This window comes from Vollenhovia emeryi, unplaced genomic scaffold (genome assembly GCF_000949405.1).
Source record: "Vollenhovia emeryi isolate VEMERY1.0 unplaced genomic scaffold, V.emery_V1.0 DF939144.1, whole genome shotgun sequence".
Classification (NCBI taxonomy): Eukaryota; Metazoa; Arthropoda; class Insecta; order Hymenoptera; family Formicidae; genus Vollenhovia; species Vollenhovia emeryi.
In genome coordinates, this window is record NW_011967222.1 from 631625 (window position 1) to 651642 (window position 20018).

At 38.8% G+C, this 20018-nt stretch overlaps 2 protein-coding genes across 5 annotated transcripts in view; both read right to left on the bottom strand.

Moving 5' to 3' along the window:
- Positions 1 to 4511, bottom strand: part of LOC105566482 (protein tyrosine phosphatase type IVA 1) — a 32596-nt gene extending 28085 nt beyond the window's left edge. Inside the window, exon 1 of the mRNA XM_012020530.1 lies at positions 4345 to 4511. The gene's annotated coding sequence lies outside the window, so the exon portion shown is untranslated. The remainder of the gene's footprint in view (positions 1 to 4344) is intronic.
- Positions 4512 to 9823: 5312 nt separating this feature from the next.
- The window catches only part of LOC105566485 (solute carrier organic anion transporter family member 5A1), a 33643-nt gene continuing 23448 nt past the window's right edge, over positions 9824 to 20018 (bottom strand). For all 4 annotated transcript variants that reach the window (XM_012020538.1, XM_012020534.1, XM_012020535.1 and 1 more), the window contains exons 2-14: positions 18054 to 18540; positions 15456 to 15509; positions 15024 to 15129; positions 14118 to 14334; positions 13863 to 14006; positions 13277 to 13492; positions 13077 to 13184; positions 12751 to 12984; positions 12086 to 12628; positions 11808 to 12000; positions 11546 to 11734; positions 11323 to 11474; positions 9824 to 11238 (exon numbers count right to left, since the gene is read on the bottom strand). In XM_012020538.1, the coding sequence (XP_011875928.1) occupies positions 10946 to 11238; positions 11323 to 11474; positions 11546 to 11734; positions 11808 to 12000; positions 12086 to 12628; positions 12751 to 12984; positions 13077 to 13184; positions 13277 to 13492; positions 13863 to 14006; positions 14118 to 14334; positions 15024 to 15129; positions 15456 to 15509; positions 18054 to 18460 (2856 nt within the window). In that variant the 5' untranslated portion in view covers positions 18461 to 18540 and the 3' untranslated portion in view covers positions 9824 to 10945. The remainder of the gene's footprint in view (positions 11239 to 11322; positions 11475 to 11545; positions 11735 to 11807; positions 12001 to 12085; positions 12629 to 12750; positions 12985 to 13076; positions 13185 to 13276; positions 13493 to 13862; positions 14007 to 14117; positions 14335 to 15023; positions 15130 to 15455; positions 15510 to 18053; positions 18541 to 20018) is intronic.

Sequence of the window (20018 nt, forward strand, 5' to 3'; positions counted from 1 at the left end):
GTGTGCGCTAGTTCACCAGTGCAACAATAGAAAACAAGTCTAATGAGTCACTGCACATATCTGTGAGAAAAAGCTATAACCTGACCTCTCGCACGATAGACTGCGTTCCAAAACTTGTCGTAAAAAGTCGGACAACTTTTCGGACCACGGCTGTACACAAAGGGTGATAAAATTTGTCAAGATACGCCATGATTTTCCAAGTTTTTATTCGTGCACTTTAAAACTAGTTACGCTAAAAAAAAACCATCGAAAGATAATATAATTTTGGCCGGTACTGTACATTGAAAGTGTACGAGAAAATTTCGTAGTATTTAACCATTAAATCGAAAATACGTGCGCGTCTATGTGATAATACGCACGCGTACGTTCTATCGACAATACGACCAACAATGGACGCCGAAGAACGAAAAACAAAGAGCATTTGCAAAACACTTGGCGAACGATCGATACGACTGATCGATCGCTTTCTGGAACTGGCTTCAATTTGAAGGACATCATCTGGTCCGAATAAAAATCTGAATGATCGAAGCTCCGCTGAAAACGTACCGTCTTGATGGAGCGATATACTCGTAAATCAAGAGATAGACCCGTGTCCGATCGTGTGACGTAAGCAACTTATGACGATTTCACGAGTTACAATCGAACTTAATATGTATTACATAGTTGCGAAATGCGATAGTACGTAATTCGATGAGCCATGCAAATTAGACGCGCACGTGGCCACGTAAGACGAGATGACTAAGAGATAACGAGTCTTTTTATTCGGAAAAGCTGAGCCAAGGGTTCTCTGAATTTGCGACAGCAACAATATTCTAGACGACAGTACGATACATTTATGCGATCTACGCAATATCCGCATAATACCTTAACGTCTCGACCTTTTCCGAAAGAAGTTTCAACCTCTGTCTAGACGACCAAGATTACATCACTGACGATTGCGACCGGCTTATATCGAAGTTATTTATCTCTGGACAAATTCTTTTTTTATGTAAAACATGTTACACGCGCGTTTGAAAAGTAATTTGGTACTTGGAAGAAAACAGTTGAACGCGAGGGGTAAACCGCTGACCAAAATGCCTACTAATGCACTAAAGTTCGACAGTAATGCCCAGTGGGCATTATCTTATCTTATTATAGAGACGTCCGGCTAGAGTGCAGGGAGGTCCAGGTTCATCAAAACCCTAACCCCTGGCTGAGGTAATATTTGTCGCAATCAATTTCTTTAATTAGAATTTGCCAGTTGCGTCGATTGTTAATTTCCTACACTGGTCAATCGTTCACAAGCGACAATATGTCTCTATTCTTATTATCTTCTTTTATCTTACTTTATCCTTTTAGATTCTTTATACTGCCCCAGCAAAGCCAAGTAACACCCACACGAAAACAAAATTGCTATTGAATTAAAAAAAAGATGAAGTTGCTTGAATTGAACGTTAACGTCACGGGCTGCCACGAACATAAGTAATTCACTCAATTGCATTTGCTATGGATTTTAATTTTAAGCATATTTAACTAAATATCCATATATTATTAAGACAACTGTCTGTTTTTCGCTCATTAATATTGGTGTTGTTTCAACGATTTTGTTTCAATTACACTGATCTTGTTGATACATCAGTTTTTCCGTGCACCAATGACGAAAAAATGTCTATTAATGCCTGGCAATGCCGCAAGCGGTTTCACTCCTGGCGTGAAACCGCCTTTTCGTCGACGGGTACAAACAACAAATGACTTTTCTTTTTATTGTCGTCAGACACGTTACCGAAGATACCATTCCACTTATCGTTCACAACGCTCGCGAGCACCGTCCGCCCTTCCTTATCATTTACCAAACAGGGACGAGATGATTCCAAGAGCATTGCAAGCGTCATTAAATGGAACTCCAAAGCAGCGATAATGCAAAGAAAATGTTTCGCGATTCGTTTTGCCTTCATGAACGCGAGTAGAACGTTCGTCGGTTACGATCCCTTGGGCCGAGCGCGAGATCCGAACAACTCGTTCACGTAGTCGATAAGACCTGGGCGATAATGACTGCGATTCGCACCTATTGGACCGATCAACGCGAAACGCAGAAATAAAGCGTAGCCGAAGCTTACGAGCGATAATCGAGCCGCTCGCTCGGTCGCGGCGTGCACGCGCGTCCTCGTTTCTTTCTCTGTAGACGCTTCTTCGTGCTCGGCTCCGCTGCGAGACGGGATGGGACGCGTCGACGCTGCGCTGTGCCACGCCACGCCACGCCATGCTACGCCAAGCCAAGCCAAGCCACGCCATGTCACGCCACGTCGTAACGCCGTTTCGTCGGGTGACGTCAACCAGTTTCCCCGTTTTCCGAGAAATCCAGTCGATACGGAGCATGCAGGGTAATCGGGCGAAAAAATAGCGAATCAAATTTATCGAACGAAGGAATTCCGAGTAAACCACTACCGAGTAAACCGCCGACTTTTTGGACTCGGATTACGAGAGCGGGGAAACGAGTGAGCAGATCGAGCAAGATAGGTATATCGGAATAAAGTGTACCGGAAAGAAAACGTATACGTATCAAATTTCAAGATTCCGATAAGCATTGGTCGCCCAATGATCTCATCTTCAAATCTCTCGACTGTTTCAAGACTTTGGAGCCATTTATCTACACGTTCTCATCCTAATCGCGTTTCATCCCGAGCCTAACATTACGTTTGTCGCACGACAAAATGTTCAAGCACGTTGATTGGCTGCTGAACGAAAATTTTCTGGATGCTCGAGAACTTTACTATCCCTGCGGCCGACACACAAATTTTTTAAGTGCGTCGACTGGCTGCGGGATAGTAAACTTCTCGCATCTAAGAAATTTTTCATGTATACAACCCGCTGCCGAATCGTAAAGCCTGATCTACAATGTGCTCTTCGCGTCTAGAAACGTTCTATTTTGCAGTACATTTAAAAAAATGTGTGCAGGTTGACAAATTGTGCATTGTACACTCGTACATTCGCCGGCAAACTTTTTAAGCGTTTCGACCTGTTCATGCAAAATATGTTTCTAGACGCGAAGAGCACATTTTGATCTTCTCGCGAAAGCAGCCCGGACTAGCAACTGTCGACGTGAATCGCGGATTGGGACTGGCAAGTGTCCCCTAGCCAACGGGAGCAAAGCAGCCAGCGACTTAATCGACTCTCGTTGGCCAGAGGACCGATCGTCGATCGCCAATCCCAGTCCAAGTCGGCGATCGGCTAGTCTGGTTCAGCCATTAGGGCTCGTCGGAGCAGAGATAGGTGTCCTCTCGAGATAGGTCGTGGTCAAGAACAAGCGCGCGGTAGCGACATGTTCGCCAGCATTGTTGCGCGATGAGTCACCAGTCAACCGCTTAACGCGATCGAGCGGGTTAACTTCGCGATTCGAGATGGCGCGAAGGGGAAAAATATTGGAAACGAGCGATCGCGGGCCAGCGCGAGCGAGCTTTACACGCCGCGTCGCGTCGGTGGCATCGAAAGCACGAGCAACAATGTGTGGCGCGCTTGATTGTAAACTTTGGCCGTTGCGCCACGCGCTACAACGCGGCTCTCCTCCCAAATACGCGATTCTATCTCACTTTTCAACCGATGCGCGGACAAAGACGCCGACAAGCGCCGCGACTACGATTCGTCGATCAGGCGTTGTATTCGTGCAATTACTATCGCCGGAGAGTATCGGACTGATGGTTCGAGAAAGAGTCGCGGGCGAGCAAAGGGACAGAATCTGAAAAGCGCGATCGACGTTTCGAGCAGATTCGCTCGACGCTCGCTCGTGAAAACCGTCCTTGCGTGTGGGCGGTCCGTTCGCATCGAGATCTCTCTTTCTCTCTCTCTCTCTCTCTCTCTCTCTCTCTCTCTCTCTCTCTCTCTCTCTCTCTCTCTCTCTCTACCGTCCGCGAGGCTAGAGAGAAGGCGTCACTCGGATGACTCGGGAGCGCGACCGGAGGACCTTACGGGAAATACCCTCGTATCATCGGAGTAGCCATCACCCATTCGCGCCACGCGCCAGGCGCCACGCGCCGAAGAAGCGTCGGGAACGTAACGACGCGGATGGACGTGATGGACGTAATGACGGCGCGGCGGCGGAGACGAGACGCCAGAGTTCGTCGGCCGCGCCGCGTCGAGCCGCGCACGTCCACGAAGCGCACGCACACACGCGCGGCGCAGCAACGTGTGTGCGGGGCGCGTACGTCCCCACGGCCGCGGCCGCGGCCGCGGCTCCGTACGAGCCGCGAAACTGTAAACGCCAACGATCGACTTTTTCGCCCGCACACGCGGGCGCGTCGTTTCACCGCGGTCGGCCTCCACGCGGCCACCGACGCGCGAACGAGGCGGCGGGCTCTCGCGTGCACTCACCTGAATCGCCATACACATTGAATATGGAAGCTACGGTAGGGCGTTCGTTAGCGAAAACGCGAACTCCGTAGGCAACAGGAAACACGCCGAACACTCGTCACTCGCGTACGTCCGCACGCTAGAGAAGCCCGTGAACAACTGACTGTACGAGATGGACGGACGGAGCGAGCAACGGGAGGAGAGAGACGCGTTTAGGAAATGGCGGAAATGGTGGAGAACGCTGCCACGCTCGGCGCTGCGCTCGCTCGAGGGCCCGCGCGGCAATGGAAGCGCGCGAGATTTGAACGTTGTCCTCGCGATACGGAGCGGAGAATTTTATTACTACTACATAGGCGATCTTTGGCGACCGTCTGGTACATATACCAAAGTGTATCGGAGTGTACACTCAGCGTCACGAATGCCTTGACACCTGGAGAAAGACGCTAAAGATATTGAATAGGAAAATTTATTTTAATAAAATGGATTTAATATTTTTGAAATTATTAGGTTCATAATGACAATAAAATCAATAATAATAATCCAAATAAATTTTTGAAGATATTAAGTTCAATATATTCGGACAGAGAAATTTATTTTAATGAAATACGTTTAATATGTTCGGATAGAAAAATTAATTTTAATAAAATACGTTCAATATGTTCGGATAGAAAAATTTATTTTATTAAAATAAAATATCAAAATATATTTTCCTATCGGAATATATTGAACTTAATATTTTCAGGTGTAAACGCATTCATGACGCCGAGTATGCAGTCTGGTACACTTTGGTATACTATATGTATATGTACCAAACAATCGCCAAAAATCACCTTACGTTGTACATATCGAGAGAGATAGGAAGAGAGAAAAAGAGACACAAATTTTACAAAATACTACGTAATATACAGTTCTCGTGTAAATGGCCACCCTTTCTCATCTCGCGAACTAATGCAGATAGACCTAACAAATGTAATGCCAAATTCAAGATTGGGAAAGTTACTTTATAAAAGTATCTAGTTACAGTTTTTTCATTAAAAATGTAACTGGTTACGGTTACACGTTACCAATTCTGAAAAGTAACGCGTCACAGTTACAGATACTCAATAAATAACGAGTCGTTACTGCGCAGTTGCTTTCTTGAAATGGAAATAAAAATATTAAATCTGCATTTGAATTGCAAACTGCCGATAAAGGCGTTTATGCGCAAATACAAGGCCTAATGCGATCTGTGGAGGTTAAAAAAATATTTAAAGTAATTATTAATGTAACTGAGTTAAGTTACAGTTACAGACGGAGAGAAAGTAACGAAGTTAAGTTAGAGTTACCAAAGAAAAGTGACTGTAAACTGTAAGTTCGTTACGAATAACGAGTTACTTCCCAACTCTGGTTAAATTAAATGATGTTAATTGAACTTTAGTGTGTGCACAGTGATTGCTTATAAAAATTAATAGGTCTTAAGTGTTCTTATTGTTACCAGTAGTAAATTGAACAAAAATGCAGAGCTCGTAGTCGACCGAACTGGCAAGATTTAAAGTTCTTTTTTTTTGTAACTTAAAACTATTTAAATCTTTTTGTTTAAAATTATCTATGTTAAAGAACGAAGTATGCATAACTTATATCGAATATTTCAATATAATATAATTATATATTTTGAATATGCACGAGTTATCAAATTACATGTATACGTATACGTGCTGTCATTAAAGTCTCTTCCCGCAAAAGTTGTTCCTAAAAATTATAATAGAAAATCAGACTCGTAGCCGGAAGTAACAGTTTTCAAAACATTTATTCATTGTAAATACACTGTTTGTTTGTGTCTCCCAAAAAATTAGGCTCGTATGAGTCACATAAAAGGCGATTTCGATCATTGTAATTATTATCTCTGTTTCCTCGAGTCGAAACCGAAGCTTTCTTTTATCGTAAACGTCGTTAATTTCCTTCGCATTCAACCGACTATCAGTTCTTATTATAGTTTGCATTCCAGACAATTGTCCCGTTTATAATTTAATTTCCATTTTTTGAAAATATCTAAGATATAGATTTTCTTAACAAAAAACGAAATTCATAAAGAACTGAAAGCCTTGTTGATCAAGAGACACGGTAGTGTCCCGCGCCAAATAGGTATAAGCGCAGCGAGACCGACCGTATATATATATTTACGCGAGTACGAGAGTTGAAAGATCCTTAAATTATCAGATCTCAATAATACAATGCCGATCAAGTTTTTAATACGAATGGTTTTCCAAAGATTACAATACAAAAAATGAACTGCAATTTAATAATCGACTTTTTTTTTGTTCGCTTTGTCATATCCTTCATACCAAATTCCTGCGATTAAGATTCATATTCATTCTCGTTAAAATCTCATGCTCTTTTTCCTTTTAGTTAATAAACTCAGTTACTGTATCGAAAAATTATAATCGGTTTTTGAATGAGCAATGTCTTTACGAGAGAGAGAGAGAGAGAGAGAGTGAGAGAGATTTAACTTCTTTCTGATTTTTAAGGCGTATCTCGACTCGAGATAATTCGATTCTTGTGTTCTAAAGTAGAAAAAATTATATAGATAAAAATTTCCTTTTTATCTCTCGCAACGTTTATATTTTCCCCATATTTTGCACCGTGCATCTTTATCGATTTATCGTTCAACGAAAGCCACATTATTTCACGTAATGATCATTATCAAAGAGAAACATAAATGATAATTACATATACTCTCGCGATCTTTCCTTTTTCGCTTTTTTGTTATTTCTGGGTGGCGCGATCGATCGTATATTGCTCTCACAAATGTGACAGAATCAGTTATCAATGTTCAGTTATTTGTATCACTTGTTAATACTCATATATAACATTATATATTCCGCTTATATTTTATGGTCCCTACAAAAAATACATTACGTCTATAAGCAGCTTATATTATTATATAATAATCATTTATATATATATACATAACAATTTTTCATTTAAATATATGTATTACGATTTCTAATGTATGAATACTCGATCGCTCCGTCCTGTTCACCCTTGCCTTTTCTTTACGGATTCTCGCTCATTCGTTAATTGGCTACAAACACACAACACACAAACGCACATTCGTACACACACACGCGCGCGCGCGCGCGCGCAAATATATATCTTTCTTACAAAAACAGTTTGTTTTACTTACTGCAGCTCTGGAATGCATGTAATAATCTTATTGAGCATGACAACAATTTGATCGAACCGAGCAAATCGAGCGTTCTTAGAAAAAATTTAATACTATCAGAGCGAAAATTATCGTATCAGTATTAAGAATAGTGATGATAATAATAATATTCAATTAGTAGTATCAATGATAGCAATAGCGATAACGATAGTGATAATTACGGCATGCGATAGTTGTAAAACTAATGCTAATCGTGAGGCTAAACAAAATACTAATAGAGAAATAAAAAAAAATGCAGCTAAAAATCAGGCAATTGTAGGTAATCATATTAATATCGCATCATTATCTAAAAAGAAAACACAATGTGTATAGGGGAAAAATTCTTACAAAAGTATTTAAGTAACATTGTTGAAAGTCCGTAAACATCGGCTACGCATAAATAATAGATAATACGCGTATCGATAAATCCTTCGAAATTGATTACGAGCCATTCATCTCCCTTTCTTCATTTCGCCAGGACGCGTAAAAGTTAGAAATATCGCTTTATAATGGCAACCTCGCGAACAATATTACATTACGATGTAACACGCGCGTTTCTCTTTCAAAGAGATTTTCTCAATATAAATCATTAATTATTTACAGTACAATCGCTTGGAATAAGACCCGGCGTTAATTCGTCGTTATCTCTTCCTATCGGCATGTAAATTGAATTAAATTTGATTTAACATGTATTTTCCCTCTATTCACAGCACTTGTTATTATTCCCTACGGTCTTCTTCAAAGGTTACCGTTCGGAAGAAGTTTATATCACAAAGGTATATATCAGTATTTAGTTAATATATCAATATGTATTACGGAGAGATCACACCGCTGTCTCAAAACTGGTGCGAACGGTCGACTTTGATGAAGTATACATGAATCTTGAAATATCCCTCTAAAATATAGCGTATTGTGTATTACAATTCGAAAAATTGACAGTGGCGAGCCAAACGGAGAGAATAAAATTATGTGAAACTAAAACTATTCTTCTAGAGGCATATGCAAATCTATTTAGTATCCTTACCACTGAAGCTGTAGAGTATTGAATAGCTACAGATAAGTATGCCAATTGATCAACAAACGCATATTACGTAAAAAGCAATTGCATGTAAATTGTTTATTTATGACTCAGTACTCTCTTGAATGTTTCATTGAAGAACACGAGTGTAATAAAACAAAGCTTATGTTTTCTCTATGCTATCATTTCATTTAACGATAATATATCTCTAAATTTTTTTATTTTAAGTTAAATTAAAATTGCCTCTACCCTCTACAGAATTTTATACCTGAGTAATTCTATATACTTTTTTTTACATTAAAATTGATTCTTCAAGAGTTGCTTTCAGGTACAAAGCAAATAGACTCTTTGTATAGAGTGAGCTGTTTGCGTAAAGCCAAAACTTGTTTGAAATAAAACAATTTAATGTCAGTTATCTGATTGATATACCGAGCCACTGCAAACAAGAGAATTATTTCGTTGCCTGGAAGCATCGTTCGTATCATGTAAGATATATAACATTTGTATACATATATGTATACAGGGTGTCCCATTTGAAATTAGCCAGCCAAATATTTCGATAAATGTGAAAGACGGAAAAACGTTTTAGAGGGACATAAGGGCCATTTCATCAATAGCGTCAGCTATTGATTTGATCTTGGATAGTCGTTTGAAGGTCACATGTGAAGGTTCATTTTCAATTTCTTAAATAAAAACCCCAATTTTTTTCAATATTTAATTTACGATATCTCGATAATTATATTTGTCAGAGGGAAAAATGGTGCATGATTTTTAATTTTATTTGTTCTCAAGAATCTGTTATTACAATAAACAGTTCCATTGTAACTTGATAATCCTAAAATTTCCTTAGAATTTTCATGTATACACTAGGGTATCATGTATACGCTCGCTATTATACGTTTAAACGGAACCACGTTTATACGTATAATTAGCTATATCCGTTTATCAGAAACGTTTTTCCGAATACACGTGTTTTTACTTAACAAACGTTTAAACGTTTACTAGGCTCTAATATACGTGTAAACGTTTTCCTACAAATAAAACGTTTTTCTGGAAGAAAATGTAAACGGATAAACGTTTCACGTTTGAACATTTATTTGAAAAACGGAATAAAATCCAAGCCCTAGTATACACAAATGTTTACAAAAATTGGAGTACTGCATATCATAAATGCATTTTCTTGAGACCAAATCGAGTAAAAAATTCCTATTTCACTTTTCCTTCCCTAAATAACTTTTGTCTGAAAAGTTTTTCCGTATATTTCATATTTTTCGAAATATTTGGCTGCCTAATTAAAAATGTGTGTGTGTGTTGTGTGTGTGTGTGTGTGTGTGTGTGTGTAATGACTTCAAGTTTCTTGAAATATTACTTTCTAAGAATTCTCTACTGACAAAAGAAATAGCTGACTAACTTGAAAATGAAGAATAAAAGAAAAATGATGAACAAGAGATCGCTTGCAATGCGCAATTTTACGGTTGCGCCTACTTACGGAAAAATAAAAAATATGAATCAATGCGTTGTTCAACGAGAGATTACTCACAATTTGTTACGATTAATCTTCATCAGTTATAGACATCTTACTACACTAAATTGACTATTTGTTTCGAGAAATCTATCCCTTTTAGATATAAAATAAATCGTAACTTTTGCTCTGTACTAGTGATATTATATAGATCGTTAATTCTGATACTTAGTTTATATTTTTAAATATACATTTGTCTAGTCTTGTGTTTCTTAAGGCAGGAATTTTTATATTTACAGTTTCGTCGTTATATTGGCCTTTTCTTGCAACAGTGCAAGGCTTACTTATCGCGATTCCATTCGACAATAGATACGTTGCACGTTCGCGTGTATCTATCTTTCTTGCATATATCTACTCTCATTAACGATATATGTAATAACAGTATAAATCTAAATATACCATGAGTGATACAATCTCGAATTGTACGTCTGAAATAAACTACACTTATGCATTACGTATCTACTTATTGACATATATATGATTGCTGTAAAAATTTACGTTCTAGTGATATTTCCTAAAAGTAATCAACTTAGATAATTAAATTTGTGACAAGTTATCTTGAATAATAAATAACGGTTACGTACGTACACATATGACCACAATGTATCATACATTGTATCATACATTGAAAAAGAAAAAAATAACAGAGTCCATAATTTTTAAATTCTTTAGCATGTACCATAGATAGAATACCATAGAAACTATCATTTCTCTCTATAGATATTATAATGCATTTTCTTTTTTATAACATACAAGAGATAAACCATGTACGTACATGCGTGGATATGTGAGTCAGTATTATTCAGGTATAATCCATTAGCAAGTATACATAATTTGTCACAAATTTATATATCATCAATTTCATATATTTATTTCTACAGCGTCTAATATAAAATAAACATTAAACATTGCGATTATGATTTTCTGTCATACCACTCGAAAGTTTGATCTCAACATCTGGCTCTTGTAAAGCAAGTGGCGCTTGCCTCGTATCGGAAACTTCAAGTTCCATATTCTTTGAACGATTTGTCGTCTCCATTGAATCTTGTGTTTGATTCGAAGACCCTGTTTCCTCGAGATTCGTTGACTTGGTAGGTTCTGTAGGCGACGAAATAGAGGATGGCGTTGCAATCTCGGAACTTGGCAGAGTTGCATCGCCATCGCCTAAATTCTGATGTGGTTTCTCTTCGAATACTACAGCATAAGTGTACATACGACAACATGCATCACCATTGTATCAGCAGTAAAGATATAAACATAATTGTTTTAACTACTCACGTTTATCTAGACTGATAATTGACCCTACAAACTCGTTGACAGTGAAAGATGGCGGTTGATCTTCCATTTGTCTTCTCCTTCTTACGAGCCACCAATCAATCAAAAATAATGCCAAAGCTAAAATTTTTATCCCAGCACATAGGCCGACGTATCTAAAATAGTTGCGCAATAAAATTATTCACATAAAAATAGAAAATTAATATTTCAAACTTATATATGTTACCTGTATCTAAATTGTTCAATGTCATAGAGTAAACATCGACCTCCCTTTTCTCCACAGGTGCTCTTCCATAGTAAACACGTGGAGTCGATTAAATTGCCAAATAGTATTGGTGCTGGTATATAACCAAATAGTCGAAAAATTACGAATTGCATGCCCAAAGCAAAAGATCTCTCTTCTTCAGAAACGGATCTATTTAATAGATAATTTAATATATAATCCATACATGTATATACACATGTATCGCATAAAAGTGCTTGCTTACCGTAATACTATCATGAGCAAAGGCATTTGAGTCACGGCGACAATAAATGTCATAAAGAACAAAAGAATTAGAAATGGAAATATAGTTCTACACGGTGAAGTACAAGGACCTGCGGTGGCTACTGGTACAACGGTCACTTCTGCAAATTCCGGAGCAGCCGGTGGCAGCATACCGGTTAAATTGCCATGTATGCCTGTAGTAAAAAATGATACAAAATTTCGATACTTTCTCTTAAAAGGTAATACCGAGAATACGACATCGAATATAACGAGACTTACACGCGCAATTTGTGAAATTCGACTTGGAACTGAAGGCAGTGCAACCTGCGTGACACGGACTAAAATAAGTCAGACCATTATTTCCGCAAACCGGCTCGACATCCGTCATTCGGCATTCACAACCAAAGTTGCATGCGGCAGTGAGATTTACTTGAAAGGGTTCAGGACCCTTCGTACTACTGTTAAAATATGGAATAGTGGTCCCAGCCATTTTTACGTTCTCGCAGCCGAGGAAGAATAACAGACCGTAACACACCAGACAAATAATATTTGAGACGAGAACAAATTGCACTGCACCCTTCGGCCTTAGTTCTAAACGTTTGAGCATACATCCGCCAAAGAAAATTCCGATGCAGGCGCCTGGTATAGCAACGGAGCCAGTAAAGATGCTGGCTTGACTTTTTCCCAAGCTGAATTGCGTTTCGAGATATTTGGGCAGAAATACCACAAAGCCAGACACAATCACCAACTCCATGCATGCTCCCAAACATGTTACAACATAGACTGGATTGCAAACGAGTCTCCACATACTTCGAGGAATATCTGTTGTTGTAAGAAAAATAAAATTAAAAATCCGTAATTCTTCTTCTCGTCATATTATCCGTTACTTCACTATAGACTTAACTATACGTCATTTTGAGTATTGAGACGACAGAAAAATTTACCTTTGACATCCTTGCCATAACCGCTATCATCGATCGTGTCTTTTTTAGGCTCTTTTGATTGCTCCTTCTCTTTCTGTGTTATTGGTTTATTCTTTTCTATAATTCGTATCTTTTCCTTTTCACGTTGTAGAGTTTTAGGAAAACTGAAGAAGGGTATCGCTACTAAAACGAGGAGCAATCCACACAGTAGGAATCCACCCCACCACATACCAACCCACCTATGATCTCCGGGATCTGTTTCGGTTTAACGAACGAATTTTTATATGAAAACAAAAGTTCGAAAGATGAATGTATAATAAAAAAATATCGAAAAATCTTTTTCTTACCGATACTTATAATAGTCCCAGAAAACGAGTCCATATGAAAGGACAAAAGATACGCTCCAAGAAGAAAACCTAAAACTGGTCCAAAGGCCGCCATACTGTACATACAACCTGAAGAGACAAGGTAAAGATTATGAAAGCACATCCAAACCATTTCATATGGCATCTAATATAACGAACAAAATATACATATAAAGACGTACCAATATATAAAGACGCGCTTTCTGGTCTCACATGATCGTCTATGTAAGTAGTACCAAGAGTAAATAAAGGAGAACCACCACATCCTAGTAGTAACTGAGCAAGTACGAATAACATGACAGGTCCGGCTGTAGATGGAGATCCCTGTATACAATTGTCACCTCTTAAATTGTTGTGAGGCGCTAATGGAGGAGAGGATAACCCAGATGAGAGCCGACCTAAATAAATTTTCAAGTTGATAAATCTGTAACTTTCCTCTTTTTTCGACGCTCCTTTTATATTATAGAGGAAAGTCTCCTACTATGAGATAGGATCTTAATATAGGATAGCGGATTTCTGTTAAATTAATAGGTATCATCAGTTGATTCCACCACAAATTTATTGCCTTTGGAGTAAAGTGTCTGTTTAGTGGAAAATTCATTGTTAGATTGCGTAATCGTTGCGAAAAAAAGATTTGTAATTGAATTTTGGGTGTTGAAAATCTGCTATCTCATGTTAGAAACCTATCTCATAATAGAGGACTTTCCTCTACTAATTATAGAGGATTTATAAATTAAATTTTGCAAAACTGAAACAGTGAATACTCACCCAAACCCATATCTTGTTCGCGTAAGGATACTCCGCGGCAGATATTGTCCGAATTGGAATGATTCGCGGTTGTCGTCAAGTTGGGTTCTGCTGTGAAATGTGGCACCATAAAGATCATTGACCCCAGTCCCATTATCACTGCACCTAAGTGGTAAGATATAAAAGTGAACCGCTAGCCTGCGTCAAATGTGCGCAGCGTAAAAACCGTGCGCGAAGGATGAGAGATTAGTCTTTAAATAAAAACAAAGATTGTACCAATCGCTATCCACACGGGTATGTGTCTGCGACTGCCGAGATAGCTGACAAAAATGACAGTGATAACATTGCCGATCTCGTAGGAGCTTGCGATGAGGCCCGAAAGACTGGACGGGATCTCAAACCTCTTCTCTATGGTTGTTATCACAGAATTGATATAACCTGAGCTAAGTGCTTGTTGCAACGTAACGAGGAACGACAGGAGAAATACGAACACCTGAAATCATGACGTGCATATATGACACGGGAGTAGGTCTGGCTTAATTTTAAATTTATATATGCTTTATTACCTTTAGCATACAGCCAGAAAGTGGGACTTGGTTTACAATAGTTCCTTATACCACTCATTCATCCATACTCTCAATTTTTTAATTCATTGTTACAATGCAATAAAGATTCCGTGAAAGAACACAATTGTAGTAAATGTGAATATTTATATTTCAAGACACAACGTCTTAAATCTAATGTTTAAAATTCGTAGTCTCACGTACGTGCCGTAATAACATTTTGTACATTTTTATGTAACAATTTTAAACATAGAAATGTTGCAACAGCTATAAACATCTTCATTTCGCGTTTAGATACAAAGTGATGCGTACGCAATGCATTTACGAAACGCTAATGCACCAATAATCTATAGTCGAGTCTACAGTATCCTATATAGCTGCAACAGGATGGATTGTATCGGCCTTTCGAACATGCGCGATGAATCACACAAGGCCTGCTTTGTACATACACACGTCTGCGTTCACTGCGTCGCTTGCTCACCGCTTAATGTGAAAATGCTCTCATGTATCGCTTCAAAATTTGTTCATGCAGTAAAACGATCTTAAGCGATATTATACATTTACACATAATATACATACATGTGCGTTCATGTGTGCGTGTTCGTATGTGTATACACACCTTTATTCCAGCAAATCTTTGAATAAAGGCCGGCCTACAGCTCAGAATCCCACAGTCCTTGGAGTCTGGATTAAACGGCGGAGTTTGCGCCCTCTCCTTCTCCGCCCTGAATATTCAAGGAGAACAAACAATGAACGACCGAACGTCTCAAAGTAAGAACAATACGAGGACAATGAATAATCACGAGAGATAAAGTTTGGAAAGAAAAGCTGAATCACGCACGACGAATGAAAGAGGAAGATTATGATGCAATTTACGATCCATGCAAACGATGATGTATCGCACTGACCGTAATGGAAAGAACGAGTACAGTTTTCTTTACGTTTAACGTACGGCTGCAACTTCTTTGAAACAACTATGCCGCGTATATTATGAGAAATAGATACCGATAATTACAACAAATGTAACAGCGAATTACGCTATCAACGTTACCTGTCTACCATAGAAGCACTGGGATTCCTGCTGTGGCATTTGATGATAAAATCTCTGAAAAATAATAGAAACAAGCGTGAATAATAGAAACAAGCGTAAATACATTTTTGGTGGGGGGGGGGGGGGAAGAGGCCCAATGCAAGCCAAACGCAGCGAGGCTAAGATCAAAGAATGATAAAAGGTGCTACATAAAATTAACAAATATAAAAAATATAAAAACCTTTAAGCTTAGATTAATAGCATTAGGAGTAATAAGAATAATACCTATAGAGACAATGTTCGACGTTTAAATACATTACTGTCATCGAAAGTTATCATCTAACATGTTCAGATGAGTCTCCAAATGGTGAAAGCCATAAAGAGAGTGTGAGAAATCTAAATTTAACATAATCAAAGAACAGAGGGTGTGTCGTTATAAAATGTACGTTAAAAATTAAAAAATTCTTGGACACTCACCAGAAACTGAAAGAGGACAATCACGATGAGCAGTAAACAACTAACTGATGTCAAAACAAGTGGATATATGTACAAATGCTACTTGTATGACATTATGGGACCGCAATAATAGATAAGGGTTGCCAAAACTGGATTTAAGTTGGTAATATAACTATAAAGAGATTTTTCAAAGACATCCAAACTGTTAATGCTAAAGTCATGTGTGTTTAACAGATCAGTATTGGTTTGTAAGCTAAGCCTTCTTCTGTCTTTTGATGAAAATCATTTCGGAAATCAGGCGTCTACGTAGAAATGTTTTCCTAGCCAAGACATCAACTTTCCAAATGAAATTCGTGGCCTGAGAGTCTATGGTCTGAGATAACTGATTGCTGTTGAGTGTTTCTATTGATGTGATTGCGTGAATACATTGAGCTGTACGTCCAAATATCGGTTATGATGCTAATTGATGGCGTGAAATTGAATTATCTGCAATAAAATGGAGCAAATCTCTTCAAAAAAAATTTCCGCAAAAATTCTCTGATTTTCCAAATATTTTCATTGAAACTTTCAGGTACAATTACAATAGATTTCAATGCAAATTTAAAATAAATTAAATTATTGTACGGGATTATTTTTATCTCGTTCACGGCATGCTGTTCACACAAATATAAAGAGAAAATTAAGAGTTACAAAAATTTTCAAACACGAAAACCGGATTTATAAAACATTTTATATCATTTAAAAGTTTGGTTTTTCATTTCGAAGAAAAATACAAGAAAATAAAATCTAAAAATGGAGAATAATGCTTGTAATATTAGTTACTATTCCCCAAACATATTTATACGTTTTCTGTCATTTTGTTGAACTAACTCGGCCATTCGGCTGACGGCTCTCGATTGCTCACAAAATACAACACGAAGTGACAATTTCAACAACAATTCCCTAATAACTCACTGACTCTCTAGACAGGAAAGAATAGCCTGAGAATTCCAAGTTTTCCAGATTTTTCCCGGTAACAGACACCATGATGAAAATATAAATATGCCGCTACGTCGACGTTAATTGGCTGTACAGCGCACGTGTACATTTCATACTTGTCTAGTCAACCACTTTTAAAAGTGTCCGATCCACTTTTAGAAATGGACGATGGAGTAACGGAAGGAATGTTGAGATTAATTAGAAAAGAAGGTGAGACGAGATCTGAATCTATATTATTTGACGCATGGCAAAACGTGTCATGGTCATCACTGCTCTCACTTTCCACCTCTAACTAACTGTCTTTCGCGTTCTCGCGCGATTTAGTCATGATTTGGTCAAAGTTACGGGCTATTTCGGCGAGGCTTCGTGGCAAAAATACATTTTGCACGAGCGGAATATTGGCACCGAAGCGCAATGTCAAAAATAATCGATTCGGCACAAACGGCGGGACGAAATGACCTCTTCCTCGCCGCAACGGGGAAAGAAACCATTTGTGAATAATTATGTTAGCGAAACCGATAGCGGCGAGTGAATCATTTATCGGAGTCATAATGAGGAGGAAAAAAGCCTCGTGCCCTCTATATAAAGATGAAAATAATAAACGAGGGGGTTACCACTTAATGTAATCGTGAGACAGTGTCTCCGAAATCATCATGAAATCCTAACGAAATTCCCATTTCTTCGTTTTCAAGTTTCTTCACTCGTCAGACAATAAACGTTAAATTTGAACATACAAATGCAAAATTACTTCTCATTGAGACCACGGTTAGACCAGTGGGAAAAGTGGGAAGCAAGGAAACACGTTTTCTATCTAACCGAATACTACGATCTTAACTGAACTTACCTCTACAAGCAAATGCTTATTAGCAAAATCAAAAAAATATGCTTTGAAGAAATCTAACAGCTCTTTGAGACTTAACAACGTCACATATTTTTAAACGGGCATATAAGTAAAATTATTTGCAATTAGATGAAATTATTTGTAATCAGATGGAATCGTGTAATCGGTGGGACAACATTTTAGCTAGTGGTTGGTCTCTTGATAATAATCGTAAGTAGTGTGAGGCTTGAAGGAGGGTTCTTGTTGTCAGCCCCTTATAAAGCGACAGAGATCTGCGATGGGGTCTAATTGGTAGTCATCGTGTTCGTTTTAACATCTGGACGACGCGAATGGATTCCGCTCACCTATGATCCACAAGGCCAGAACTCGGATTTCTACTGTGACACCTTATGACGGTGTCATGGGTCAGTCTACTGGTCACTTGTAGCGGATCCGCATTATCGTCGGTGCCAGTGCCGGCGCTTTCCGCGTAGAGGCCCGTCATCGCGTACATACTTTCATTACGCCGGTGCCCGGCGTGATAATTGCTGCCGGACTCGGACCTCTTGTGACCGAAACCGCCGCTGCTCTCATTCCTCTTGTGGCCACTCTCGGATCGTTTGTGACCGAAGGCACTGGATATACTCTCGGCACGCCTGTGACCGCTCTCAGGTCGTTTGTAACCGACAAATCCACCCCCCGACTCGGTGCGTCTGTGCGCAAACATGCTCGAGCTGGAGCCGTTTCTCTTGTGCCCGCTGGTGGACGCCATTTCTTTGTCATCTATCTCTTCCTCTTCTTTCGTCCCTTACGTCCCTTGGAATATTACGAGTTTACCGGTGACATTGTTAGCTGTAACAGAAATTAATTACTCATCGTAATATAATTAGCGACGTAACACGCATTCGCGTGTGACGAATGAGGGGAAAAAATACTGCTCGGAACGAAGCTGGCGAATACTTTTTCAATTTATTTTTCCGACAACTTTCTCGGTATGGTATTTTGATTCGCGAATTTTGGGATACAGGGTATACAGAGGAAAGTCCTCTGTTATGAGATAGCAGGTTTTCAACGCCCAAATTCAATCACAAATCTTTTTTCGCAACGATTACACAACCTAACAATGAATTTTCCGCTAAACAGATTTCGCCCCAAGAGCAATAATTTCATGGCGGTATCAACCAACGATGCCTATTAATTTAACAGAAACCCCGCTATCCCATATTAGGATCCCGTCTCATAATAGAAGATTTTCTTCTCTACATATATGCGCAGGTGCGATAAGTCTCGACCACTTCAAGCTTGCTCGAGACGTGCTCGCTTTTTCAGACGTCGGACTCACAAAACTGACCGACTACGTTCCTGGGAGGAGGCTGGCAAAAAAGTTTACGCGCGGTTAACAAAGGTGACTCAACCGAGCTTTATAAATGCTGAATTGATATCTCGAAATTTCAACAGTTCAACGAAACCACTTTCGCAAAGGTCAGGGCCGTAAAGGTCCGAGGCGGCGATGCGAAAGGTGCTTCTACTAGGAAACTCGGTATCATCTTTATAGCGGAGATAACCTCGGGTCTCTAGTCTCCACGGCTGTGACTACACGCGCGACATTTATTATATACCGTGGACCAACGAGAAACGATCGAGCCAAGTTTTATGGCATAAATTCCAGATACCGTTCGGACTTCATACCACGCTGACGCACGTGGCACGTAAGGTAGTTATTTCGTAAAATCATTTACGTGAGAAGTGTTTCAAATTCTTACAGTTTATTCTTTACATTAATACGTGCAAAGTAAGACTAATTAAATTAAAATTGACCGCCTCAAAGTTCTAAAAAAGAGAAATGTTAAAGTTCGCTATGTTACACGAAATATTACGTGTAAAACGCGTTAAAAATATTATTACACGTAACAATATAATTCGTAATATTATTACACGTGAAATATTATTTACGCATATTATGTGTTAAAATATTAATATTTGCGTTTGCAAACGTAAATAATGGCACATTTTTAAGCTTAACGGTGAGCGAGATTCGTATGAGAAACAAATGTTATATGTTATAAAGTAAAATAGAATGAATAACTAAAAACACAATCAAAATTATTGACCGTTCCGTTTCAACAATCTAAACAGTTAAAGCTGCAAAGTGGGAAGAAAATTGTAGTAGACATGAGTGCAGTGTAAGAGATGCGGCAACAGCGTCTCAAACTATAATCTTTCGAATCTATTTTATATTATGTATCTTTAGAATAGTATTGCATCAAGATATATCACGGTAATAATTGAGTGCTGGTCCCTGTCTGGAAGAAACTTTTGAGCATTACTGT